The sequence below is a fragment of the Lontra canadensis genome, unplaced genomic scaffold (genome assembly GCF_010015895.1).
Source record: "Lontra canadensis isolate GAN:19392208 unplaced genomic scaffold, GSC_riverotter_1.0 scaffold24, whole genome shotgun sequence".
NCBI lineage: Eukaryota > Metazoa > Chordata > Mammalia > Carnivora > Mustelidae > Lontra > Lontra canadensis.
In genome coordinates, this window is record NW_022631018.1 from 10329355 (window position 1) to 10341865 (window position 12511).

At 42.5% G+C, this 12511-nt stretch overlaps 1 protein-coding gene across 5 annotated transcripts in view; it reads left to right on the forward strand.

Moving 5' to 3' along the window:
- The window catches only part of SPATA45 (spermatogenesis associated 45), a 36148-nt gene extending 32494 nt beyond the window's left edge, over positions 1 to 3654 (forward strand). For all 5 annotated transcript variants that reach the window (XM_032862784.1, XM_032862779.1, XM_032862783.1 and 2 more), the window contains one exon: positions 3561 to 3654. In XM_032862784.1, the coding sequence (XP_032718675.1) occupies positions 3561 to 3580 (20 nt within the window). In that variant the 3' untranslated portion in view covers positions 3581 to 3654. The remainder of the gene's footprint in view (positions 1 to 3560) is intronic.
- Positions 3655 to 12511: the final 8857 nt, after the last annotated feature.

A 12511-nucleotide genomic window follows, 5' to 3' on the forward strand; every position in this document is an offset into this window, starting at 1 on the left:
TGACTCATGGAGTAGGCTCTCCTTTGGGTCCCAGAATCTGCATTTTCAGCAGGATAAGGAGATGCTGATGCTGATGGCCTGAGAGCCATATTTTGAAGAAAGTTGTTGTAGATCATTGTAATAGACCACAAAAACTGCAGACACCTCCTCTCACCAATGTCTGTTGCCTCTGCAAAAATTTCATGAGCAAAATTGAGATAAACTGAAATGATTTTGATGATAAATATCAAACAAGAGGCCCTGAGTCACAATAATAAAATGTGGAAGGAGGTTGGCATGGGGGTTTGTGGTGGTGGTCATATTATTTTACAGGAGGAGGAAGAGAAAGGGTAACTATTCTTGATTGTGAATACTTGTTTCTAAGTCAAGACAAGCAACTGATGGCATTTTGTCCTTTATGTAAAAAGAAAAAAAAGTATAATTGTATTAAATACAAACAACACGATTGAGTTAGAGCAGAAACAAAAGAATCACTATTTTGGAGATTTAACTTCTTTGATGAAGGAGTTACAACTTTTCATTTGCCCCAGGCTCTTAGTCAGTGGGACAGAGAGGTGATGCAGGGTGGCATGGGAAACCGAGGTGCTCCATGTGCTTCAAAGTTAATCTGTAACAGCGATGTGTTTGTTATACTAAAAAAATAACTCTTTACAAGGAAGAATGCCTCTAGTGTCCTAAGTGCATCTGCGTAATCGTTTACTCTGCTTGAATTACTTGGAACTAGATGAGTTAAGCCACAACTAGTAGGTTAGTTTTCACAAGTTTAATGGTAGAGGGTAATATCCATCTCCTATGACAAACATAGTTTGCCACGTCACATGAATACACATGGTTTTCTACAAAACAGAGTCTAATAAACGTAATTTCCATAGCCAACATTAATGATATCAAGGTTAGTAACCAACAATTCTGGAACATTGAAATAAACCTTTAAATATTGCAGAAATGCTCTTTGTTTCTTTTAAGTGAACAGACTCAAAAAGAAATTCAACTTTATGATGATGAGATACACAATAAACATAGATCTAATTTAAATGTTATGGTAATTAGCATGCAAATACATGCTTTTTCTTTTTTAGACTAAATTAGTAATTCTGAAAGGGTGGCCTGGGGAACTCCTGAGTATTCAGGTCTTTTTCGGGGATCCACAAGCTCAAAGCTATTTTCATAATGATGCTGAGATATTACTTACCTTTTTTACTCTCATGGGACTACAACAGAGTTTTTTAAAAGATTTTATTTATTTGACAGACAGAGATCACAAGTAGGCAGAGAGGTAGGCAGAGAGAAGGGGAAGCAGGCTCCCTGCTGAGCAGAGAGCCCAATGCGATGTGGGGCTCGATCCCAGGACCCTGAGACCATGACCTGAGCTGAAGGCAGAGGCTTAACCCACTGAGCCACCCAGGTATCCCGTGATATAGGGTCTTTCCAGTAGAGATAGTTTTAAAAGAGATTTAAAAGAGATAGCTTAAGAGCAGTGAAAGTTAAGCTCAACCCAAAAGAGAACTTACCACATTCCAAACCAAAAGTTCAGCCCTACCGCACTAGACTGAGAACAGATATGAGAGAGTACCCCCTCCCTCAGGAAGCCAGCAGATGCAAAGAAAAAAAAACAAAAAAACCTTCATTTGTAAAAATAAGATAGCATATTACTTATAAAATGTGATGAACATATTACTCCAGTAAACCATCAGCAAATAAGTATTGAATTGAATGATAAACATCATTAACTGTAAAATCACATCCTGTTTCTATAAGATGGCCCACTTCTCATCATTTATACTTAGTTTTTAGGTGATCTCAATGAGACAGATTGCTGGTCTTCAACTGTTATAGGGCTTGAAAATCTCCTCTGTATTCTTATGACTCCCACATTTCTATTTCTGGCCCTGACCTTTCTCCTGAGTTGGAGACATCCATCCTGCAACACCATACCCGGTGTCCTTTCCCTCCACAGTGTTTGTCACTCCCTAATCCTCTTTGATGTTATCTGTTTATTCATCGCTTTATCCATTCCGTTCCTAGCATGGAGTCTGGCGTTAATTAGGCACTCAGAAAATATTCATTTGATGATCGAATAAATACTGGGATGTAGGATGTATTTTTCCAGAAGTCGTGGTAAAGCTTACCTCATTCCTCTCGAGACTGGTAGCTGTGCCCTTGGGCAAAGGCTCACAAACCTAGAGTTTCCCATGGCACATTTGTTGTTGTAGACTAAATGGAAGAGGATAATAAGGAGTTACATTTTGCTGGACATATACAGTAAGAATAGAAAGTACTTTACACTTTTCCTTTGTACATACCTATAGAGGAAGAAACACATTCATTCAGCAGATTTTTGTGGCACTGTTCCATTTGCTTGGCAGTACAGTGACAGAAACAACCCCTGCCTCATAAAGTTTAGACTTCAGTGGAATTTGAGTGGGTAGAGGCAGGGGGTTGTAAGTGGGTAAGTGCAATGGAGAAACATAAAGCTGCAGGTTGGGAGTGAACAGGAAGTGCCGGTCAGGAGATTGACCACTGCTCACAGAGATATGTGGGGCAACCCACAACTCCTGGCTTCTTTTCCCCCCCATTATTTTAATTTTATTATTTTTTCATCATGGTAAGTATACTCTTTAACCCCCATCACCTATTTGACCCATCCCCCCACCACTATCGCTTCTGGTAGCCATCGCTTCTGACTCTGTAGTTGAGTCCGTTTCTTGGTTTGATTCCCTCTCAGAACTCTTGGCTTCCTGAGGTAGCCCAAGTAAACAGGGATAAGGAACAGAATGAGATTAGTCTTCACGGTCTCCAGCGGTGGTGAGGCCATGAGTGTTAAATCTGAGAAAGGTTGGGGACTTTGCTAAGAGCACTTGGGGTTCTGGGGACTCCTCTTTGCTTCTATCAATAGGGATGTGAAGACCAGGGAACAGGTTTGCTTAGCTGGAGATCTCCAAGCTCTCTTTTCAGCCTTCTACTTGGAGATGTGGAGGCCAAAAGAGGGGTGGTCTTACTTAAACATACTAGCCTTAAAAACAGAAGACACAGGTATTTTAGTTCAGGTTGTTATAACAAATCACAACAAATGGGTAGCTTAAACAACATGTATTTCTCGCAGTTCTGGAGGCTGGAAGTCTGAGATCGGGGTGCCTGCATGGTCGGGTTATTGACGAATGTCTTCTCCCTGGTTTAGAGAGGGCTGTTTTCTTGCCACGTGTCACACAGCAGAAAGCGCTAGCGGGCTCTCTGGCCTCTTCTAAGGGCACTAATCCCATTTATGAGGACTCCACCCTCATGACTTAATTACCTCCCAAAGGCCCCAGCTCTCCACACCATCACACTGTGATTAGGGTGCAATATAGGAATTCGGGAGGGGGCCACAAACATTTAGTCCATTGCACTTGGATTCAAGTTCTGCTTCTGCCATTGACTAGTGTCATGTGCTTAGTCATTTAATGTTGCTAAGCCTTCCTTTCTACATCTGTGAAGCAGTACTCATCCTCTCTGCCTTCAGGGTTATTCTGGAACTATGAAATGTATTACACGTTATATAACAAGTACTTTTTATTTTTCAGATAATGCCATATTTGGATAAAGTGCATCTCCAGAGACACAGAAATATATTCCCTTTGATCCTTCTCTAATGTCTGTCTTACTGACAAATATTAATTATTAAAGAATTAAAAAAAATTCACTGGCTCACCAAGAAAACATTATATTGTCACATAAAACACATCTTTATTCATTCCATCCCATTATTTAGACTTGGATGTTCTGAAGAGGTTTTGAGTGGTTAAAGATAGTCTCAAAGATGAATGACCAAAAAGTTCACTTTACAGTGATCTCCTATTTTATAAGCTAAAATGTTTATTTTTTTTTAAGTTTATTTATTTAAGTAATCTCTATACCCAACATGGGGCTTGAACCCATGACCCCAAGACCAAGAGCTGCATCCTCTTCCAACTGAGCCAGCCAGATGCCCCCACCTAGAATGTTTAAACAGCTTGTTTCTGAAATTAGTAGAATGTAATCCCACTCAGTCAAGTTAAAGACTGAAGTTTCTCAAAGTTAACACTTGCTTCTATTGCTTAATTGCATTAACTTACTCTGTTGAGGCTACGGTTTTGATAATTTAAAGTACATACTTGAGAAGATAATATAAGGTCCACAGAGACTTTTGTTCTATTTTATTGCCCATCCCCAAAGTGGGCATTGCTAGAGTCATCTCGTGGCTAAACCCCATTTGGCTACCATCACCACTGTGTCCTTGTTTCCTGGATAGCAGGCGATTTTTCAATTTAACCTGGTAGATGTGTTCCCTGTTGCAGTCTGAGGTCATGGCCTATCCCATTTGGTAAGCCAAGCACTGCCTGGCTTCTCGGCATTTGTTTTTACATCAGTGAAATATTCACCTTGTATTTCATTGCCTTTTGGCTCCACAAGCTTCATAAGCTAGAGCATTTTCGTATTAGAAGGGATATGGAGCATTCAATTGGCCTAAAATCCTACCTCAGCTAGGACTGCACAAGTGCCCAGTATGGATAAGATTCATTAACTATGAGGGTATGTTAAAAAAAAAAAGAGCCAGGCCCCAAACTGATTGTTGCTTCTCAAAAGGCAAACACCTAGTGTCAGGAGCTAGGAAGGTTAGCCTACCGCGGCTTCATGAGCTTTGACAGAAGGCAGAAGACTCCTAGCTCTGAGGCAAAGGACTTTATTACTCCCAGCACAGCAAGTAGCACCAGCCTCATGTTTAGGTGGGTCCCCCTTGCCCTCCCCCAACCCCTCCATGGCAATCAGGAACTGTCCAGATAGATGCCACACACACAGGTTTTGCCTCACACCTGAGGTTTCTCTGAGCTTAAGACACCCAACCTTTACTGTACTGGATGGCAAATAAACCTGCCTTCTGTTCCAGTGAGACATTTCTGCCATCCAAGGTCCTTGGCTACAAGCATCCTTGAAGAGAAAGTCTGGAACTAAAGCTGTCAGTGCCTCTGCTCCGAAGGCAAGCAGAAATGTGAGAGCTCTATGGGGGAATTACCTTCCTACACCAATAAAGACCATCACATACAAACACATAGTGAATGAGTGTCCAGTTATGTACTATGTAATTAACAATCTTTCTAACTTCACTTCTTTGTAATCCCCTCCTACCTTCTCCTCCAGCTTTTAAGGAACTGTTTGTGGTTCTCTGCCTTATTCTGTTATCCTCCCTTCTCTTGGCTTACTTTAGTTTAAATGCCATCTTCTGCTGGAAACCTTCCCTCCCCCAGCCCCTTTCCCTGTTAGGTGTTTCCACATCTTCCTCCTCTATACACCCTACAACAACCCTAGGGCTAAAACAAGAAACTCACAAAACCATGTATCTTTTGAACTCTGATGCTACTGATGGGGTTTTGGAATATAGGTGAGGTTCAGTGGGGTGGGGTCCAGAGCCCATGACCAAGAAAGAATTCTTGAGACGTCTTTGGTGCAAAAAGGTGGTTTCATTAAAGCACAGGGACAGGACCCCTGGGCAGTAAGAGCTGCTGCACGTGTGTGTGTGTGTGTGTGTGTGTGTGTGTGTGTGTGTGTCTGTGGCTTGGGGAGCAGTGATTATATACCGAGGAGTTGGAGGAAGTAAGGAAAAGGGAGGTTTCAAAAGAACTTTCATAGGCTAACGAGGGCCAACCTACAAGATACCTAGGAGATACCACAGGTCCTGCCATTGTGGAGTTAAGGTTGTTTTCCCTTCTAGCAAGGTATTAACATTAAGATAGTTGGGAGATTTTAGAAGAATTTCATACATCTCCCCCCCAGGAGTGGGGGAGGGGGAGGCTGCAGGAGGTCCGCTTGTGCTTTGTCTCACCATTCCTCCCAGGAACGCTTCATAGCTGTTGATACACGTGTTCCCTCGTAAACATGTGCGGACCAGCATTTTCCTCCGTTTCTACTCTGGCTCCCTATTTGGCTGTCTACAGGTGGGTTTCCAAGTCAAGGCCACTAATGGTCCTGCAGGAAGGCTTCCCGTGGCACCCCTGCTACTCCGGAAAAGACTTCCGCATGGCCCACCATTGCTGCTGAAGCTGTTGTAGGGATTAAGAATGAGCTGTCCTAAGATGTGCCATTTTGGCCTGTAGATGACTCTTGAGCTGAACACCATCAAGGCCCCAAAGACTCAGCAAGAAACTTTCACCTTCTCCCTGACTGCCCAAAAGAATTTCATAGAGGACCTGCTTCAGGAGGAGAGTTATCGCCATCTATGACTACAGTGTAATATGAACTAGGTGTGGAACAGAGGAACCTAGCGAAGTCCGTTACAAGTCCTCTCTGTCCCATCATTTCTGTATGGCCCAGCAAACACACCTTTACATCTTCCTGTGAATTGCTTTCCTTCTTCCGGTGACAGAATTCCTCTGATTTTCTGAGACTGATTTCAAGGTGACAGATCCAGCAAGGATGAATGGAGGCATCTCCTTTTTAAACTGTTATCTTTCCCATAACGAAACAAAGCAGCATCAACCTCTGTCACCCTGTAGTCACACAGACCATTCAAAAGTGAGTCCTCCTTGCCTTAGGGCCGTCACACAGGCTCCCGTCTGCCTGGGAAGTCCTTTCCCCATTCTTCTCAGATCTGGCCCCTTCCCACCCTTCAGCATCTCAACTAGCCTGTCATGTCCTCAGAGGCTCTAACTGACTACCACATCTGAAGTAGAAAGAACTCTGTCGTGCAACGATTTATTGCTAAGCAGGGCAAGAACACAAGTCATGGAATATGTTCTCACAAGTTCAATGAAATCCTTGCCCTCACTTTGCTACTCATGGACCAGCAGCATCCGCAGTTTTTCTGAAATATGGGATCTTTGGCAAAAGGGAGGAAAACTTTTCCTTTCTTCCTTTGTGGGTTCTTTGGCTGGTTAATAATTAAGTTGACGTCAGACAGAGTAACAGGAGGGAGACAAATTTGATTTCATAGGAGAGCTCACAAGCACATGAGACTCAAAGGAAGTGACCAAAGCAAAACTTACCTTTCAGACAAAGAAACAAGAAATTGGTGAGAAACTGACAAGTGTGGGCTTGGGCCAGTCAACTGGTTAAGCAGGAGCGAGTGTTTTACAGCCTCGCAGTGCTGAATCCCCGGTCTCGGGCGATAAGGATGTGTCTCTACCTCCGGATCCGGGAGGCCACCTGCCACAGGGGAGACTTCCCGCTTGCAGGGGGATAAAGGAAGCTCAGAGTGTCCTTGCACAGCAGCTGCTTAAGTAACTTTGATTCAGAATAACCCAAATAATTAATATTGCAGAGGGGCATATTTTAGGGGGACCTGCCATGAAGCCCATCACAGGCTTCAGCCCAGCTCGAATGAAACGGAACCTATCTTTTAACAAGATCCTCAGTTGACATTAAAGTTCGAGAAGCATTGCAGCTTGAGGCGCACCCACAGACACCTTTGAGTCGGCTCCATTTTCCCACACACGGCTCTCCGCTTTGCTGCACCTCAGAAACATCTACGGAGCTTTCTGAGAATTCTTTTTCCTAGACCCTGATTCCAGCATTCGCATTTAAATGATCTGGGTCGGGAGGACATATGGGAACTTTTTAAAAGCTCCCCCGGGGATACTGCTCTGCAGCCAGGAATGACAGCCACCGCTCTGGCTGGGGCTGAGTGAGGCTTCCAGTAAAATTCAGGTGACAGGATCCTCTTTAAGGGGCTGAATTCCAGACCAGAAGAAACCCTGGGCCTCAGGCATCATTCTGAAAAGTACAGGCCAGGGGTCAGCAAACCATTTTCTGTAAAAGGCTAAAGGTATTTTAATCTTTACCTTGATGTGATCTCTGACTCAACGCGTTAATTCTGTCGCTGAGAACAGACACGGGAAATGAATGAGCATCACCGTGTCCCGATAAACCTTTACGGACACTGAAATCTGAATTTCATATAATTTTCACATATTGTAAAATATTATTCTTTTGATTTTTTCCAACCATTTAAAAATATATCTAACTCATGCAAGAATTATATAGCTAATCCAAATATCTGAGCTTTACTCATTGCACCAATGAAAAGTTTTCTCTATTTTTAAAAATTTCAGATATTTCTATGACAGTTCCAGACTCCTTAACTTCTTTTAACAATTAATGCTTTGAGTTGGGCCCAACATCAGAAAGTTAGAAGAAGCAGATGAAAATGGACTTACATACAGAATTCCTCTATTAGGGAGCTACTGATTGCAGAAGGAGCCTGTTAAAATGGACTTTAAATTTGTTTTGTGAAAGTATTGCATTGATGAATTTTGTGGTGGTGGTGAGGACAGAAATGTGAGACACCCGCAGGGAGGAATTTTGGGGACTACGGCAGCAGTCAGAGTTCCTAATTTTAAGAAACAGAAACCAACTTGGAATAATTTAAGCAGGCAAATTTATTAAATATATTAGGTAGCTCACACAAGCTCCAAGAAGGCCAGAGGACTGGGTTTGTAGGCTACAGAGCTAGAAACGCCCACATCGGGCCACAAGGTGCAGGAAGTCTCAGGGCCTTTGGACTCTGGATACAGCAGTACCATCAAGGCCACCAGCGCCTCTCAGCTCAGTGCAGCTGCCACCTCCCACCCCAGCACGGTGTCCTAAAGCTGCTTCTTTATCTTTACATCCCTGGTTTCAGATTCCAAGTCTGGGTTGGGTGCAACTAACTGGTGGAACTTAGGTCACATAACTGTTATAGTTGGTAAGAAAAATTGGGAAAGCAAGTATTTGGCATTTTCAGTTTCTAGAGTGGAAGGTGGGCTGTGTCTCGTAACAGATTCCACAAATACAGGAAAAGTGGAGAAAAAGAATGAAAATGTTAAATGCAGCGCAGCCTTTGCCTTATCCCCAAATCAACATGTATCCTTCTTGCTCTAAGAATGTGTTTTTAAAATGCTTTCACAAGACAAATCGCCATCTGCCATGGACTGCCAGTGCCATATCCCTTAACAGTAACTGGACGCATGGTGTGAGTATTGTGGAGGGCACGTACTGCATGGAGCACTGGGTGTGCTGCATAAACGATGAATTTTGGAACACTGAAAAAAATAAAATAAAATAAAATTTGAAGGAAAAAAAGGATATAAGCAACAGAAACGAAATCTAGCTAATTTAAGGAAATGAATTTACTGAAGGATATTGGATAAAATCTCTGGAAGGGCTGAGAAACCAAATTCATGGCATTGAATTAGAAGCATAAGGACCACTGCCACAGCCACTGGGCACAGACCCTGCAGTGAACACTGCCAACCTTGCTGAGCTGGACTCTAAATTCACTGCTATCCTGCCCATGCTCATCAGAATGGAGTCGGTCAGTCCTGGCCTACTCGTGTTCCTGGACTAATTCAAACTCAAGGGTGGGTCATGGCATCAGTGACTTGGTTGCAAAGAAGGCTGCAGAGTGACTGCCTGGCACTTTCAGCTTCTACAAGGTGAGAGATTCTCTAAAGAAAGCAATTCATATGCATCGTGGCCAAAAAGTAAAAAGACAGTCAAATGCTCACCCTTACGAACCTCAAGACGCCTCCTCTCTCCTACCGCTTCCCTTAGTTACTGCTTATCTACTCAACTTCAGAGTTCTTGATTTGAAATATCTGAAGGATGGCTTTTTTTTTTTTTTAAAGATTTCTTAAAAGTTTATTTATTTATTTGACAGACAGAGATCACAAGTAGGCAGAGAGGTAGGCAGGGGTGGGGGGAAGCAGGCTCCTGCTGAGCAGAGAGCCTGACGCAGGGCTCGATCCCAGGACCCTGAGATCATGACCTGAGCCGAAGGCAGAGCCTTTAACCCACTGAGCCACCCAGGCACCCCTGAAGGATGGCTTTTGAAGGATATTAAATTAATGCAAAGATCAAATTGGGTTATTTGGGGAAAAGTGCTGGAATGGAAATCAGGGGATTATGATCTCAAATGTATCACACATAAAGTGTGAGCATTTATACAATTTATTTAAATTACTTGGGCTTCAGAAGCAATCTACAGAAAGGTCCTATACAGAGGACATAAGACTTTTAACACTTTCGGCTTTTTTTTTTTTTTAAAGATTTTATTTATTTATTTGAAAGAGCACAAGTAGGCAGAGCAGCAGGCATGGGGAGAGAGAGAGAAGCAGCCTCTCTACTGAGCAGGAAGCCCGATGAGAGGCTTGATCCCAGGACTTTGGGATCACAACCTGAGCCGAAAGCAGACACTTAACCGACTGAGCCACCCAGTTGGTTGCTCATATATGCTACGCATGGTTCTCTATATTTATTGTATTCAACTATTAACTTGAGAAATGTTATTTGCACCAGTTTTAATGTGCAAAGTATAAATAATACTCAGGTTATTAATGAATTACAGAGATGCTCACCAAAGAAGCCATATTTTTTGGAGATGTGCTTGCTTTGGAATTAGCCAAAAATAAGGAGGGTGAGGAGGGCATACTAGGATGTTTTTGCTTGGAGCCTCCTCGTGTTTAAGCTTGTAACACTGATAATCCCTGAATTATCTAATTTCTTTCCACTCTATCCTTCTGACTAACTGTAACTATTAGCACAGACTCTGTCATAGTTTTAAAAGGGCTGTGAAAAAAAAAAAGTGCAGTGAGATTTGCTTAGGATTGAAAAGTTAAGCTCTAAAAAGCAAAGAACAGTTACTGGAAACTCTCTGTAAATCACTCAGATCCTGTAAATGAAATGTCAGTCCAAATATGTTACTGTGAATTATTTAATCAAAAGCATGAAAGGGGCAAGAAAGGGCAAATAAAAAAATTAAACTCTGAAGTATGAGTGTACCTTAAGCACGCAAAAACACGACTCTTCTTTATATTCAGCTTAGAAGAAGGATCTGGGAGAGGGGAAGGAAACAGGCAACAGCAAGAGGACGGTGGAGGTTTTTTGTTTTTTTTTTAATTTTATTTATTTATTTGACAGAGACAGATCACAAGTAGGCAGAGAGGCAGGCAGAGAGAGAGAGAGAGAGGAGGAAGCAGGCTCCCTGCTGAGCAGAGAGCCCGACACGGGGCTCGATCCCAGGACCCTGGGATCATGACCTGAGCCGAAGGCAGTGGCTTAACCCACTGAGCCACCCAGGTGCCCCCGGTGGAGGGTTTTGAACAAAGTAGTGGGCAGGAGACAGAGAAGCAGCCCCAGGAAGGTGATCAAATGAATGCTTGGTTGTATAATACTAAAGAAAAGAGTTGATGTTAAGTTTTCTTTTTTAATTTAAAGAATAATACATATTCATCTGATTCTTACCAGAATAAAAAAGACAAAAGCTGGAGTAAGAAATGTTTCCTTTAGTAAAGAAGGTCACCATACGCTGGCAGAGGGGAGGGGGAACAAGAGCCCTTCTAGCCTTTCAGTTGGGGGAGGATGTTCCTACAGAACATAAAAGATCAGCTTCTCCGGCGCCTGGGTGACTCAGTGGGTTAAGCCTCTGCCTTCGGCTCAGGTCATCATCCCAGGGTCCTGGGATTGAGCCCCGCATCGGGCTCTCTACTCAATGGGGAGCCTGCTTCCCCCTCTGTCTCTGCCTGCCTCTTTGCCTACTTGTGATCTCTGTCTGTCAAATAAATAAATAAAATCTTAAAAAAAAAAAAAAAGGATCTGCTTCCCTGGACCATGAGAGTTTATTCCTATTTTTCAGAATGCTTAACATTAGGAAATCTCCCAGTGAAAAGGTATAGAACATTAAATCTCCATTTCGAAGAGTAGACTGAAGGAGAACATATCTAGCTTGTCAGCTGCAGTCAGTGGACTAACTACCTCCACTCGTTTATTTAAAAGACATGTACGAGCATATGATACTGCAAACCTTGTTTCAGACTGCAGAGAAGATGCAAAAAGAAAATAACTGGTTTGTTCTAAAATGGTCTGTAATTTCTTAAGGTGAAAACATACACAAGGTAACCTTAGTAAAAAGGAATGTATGTTAAATGTCATCAGACTGGTTTTGTAGAATCTCATTCCTCCTTTATTATAGTACTTCTCACATTGCTTTGGGATTATTTGTCCCCTTTATTACATTTTGAACTGAAGGCAGGGACCATGTCTTATTCCTCTCTGTAGGCTTATGGACCTAGATTAGTGGGAAACCCATTGGAGAGGCTCCACAGCTGTGTGATCAATGAAACAAATAAGCTGATGAGGAAATGGAGAACGTGGCTGCACAGTTTAGATGGCAGGAATCGCGTCTGGCTGGGGTGATGAGGCCAGGGGAAGTCATTCAAATGGATCTTAAAAGATTTAGAGGTGAAAGTCTGACAAAGGGAGTGTGGGCAGAAAGGGCAGGAAATTGGCAGAAGAAATACAGAGCTGAAAGAGAGAGCCAGAAGTCTGATTTTAATAGAACCTCCCACTGCATTAGGAAGTTCATCTCCCATAATGCTGACGGGTGGCCAAGCGCCCCTCTTCTCTTTCTTAGTCTAGTTTGGTTTGGACAGTCTGCCCTAGAACTAGTTGTTTTTTTTTTAATAAGATTTTTTTTTTTTAAGATTTTATTTATTTATTTGACAGAGAGATCACAAGTAGGCAGAGA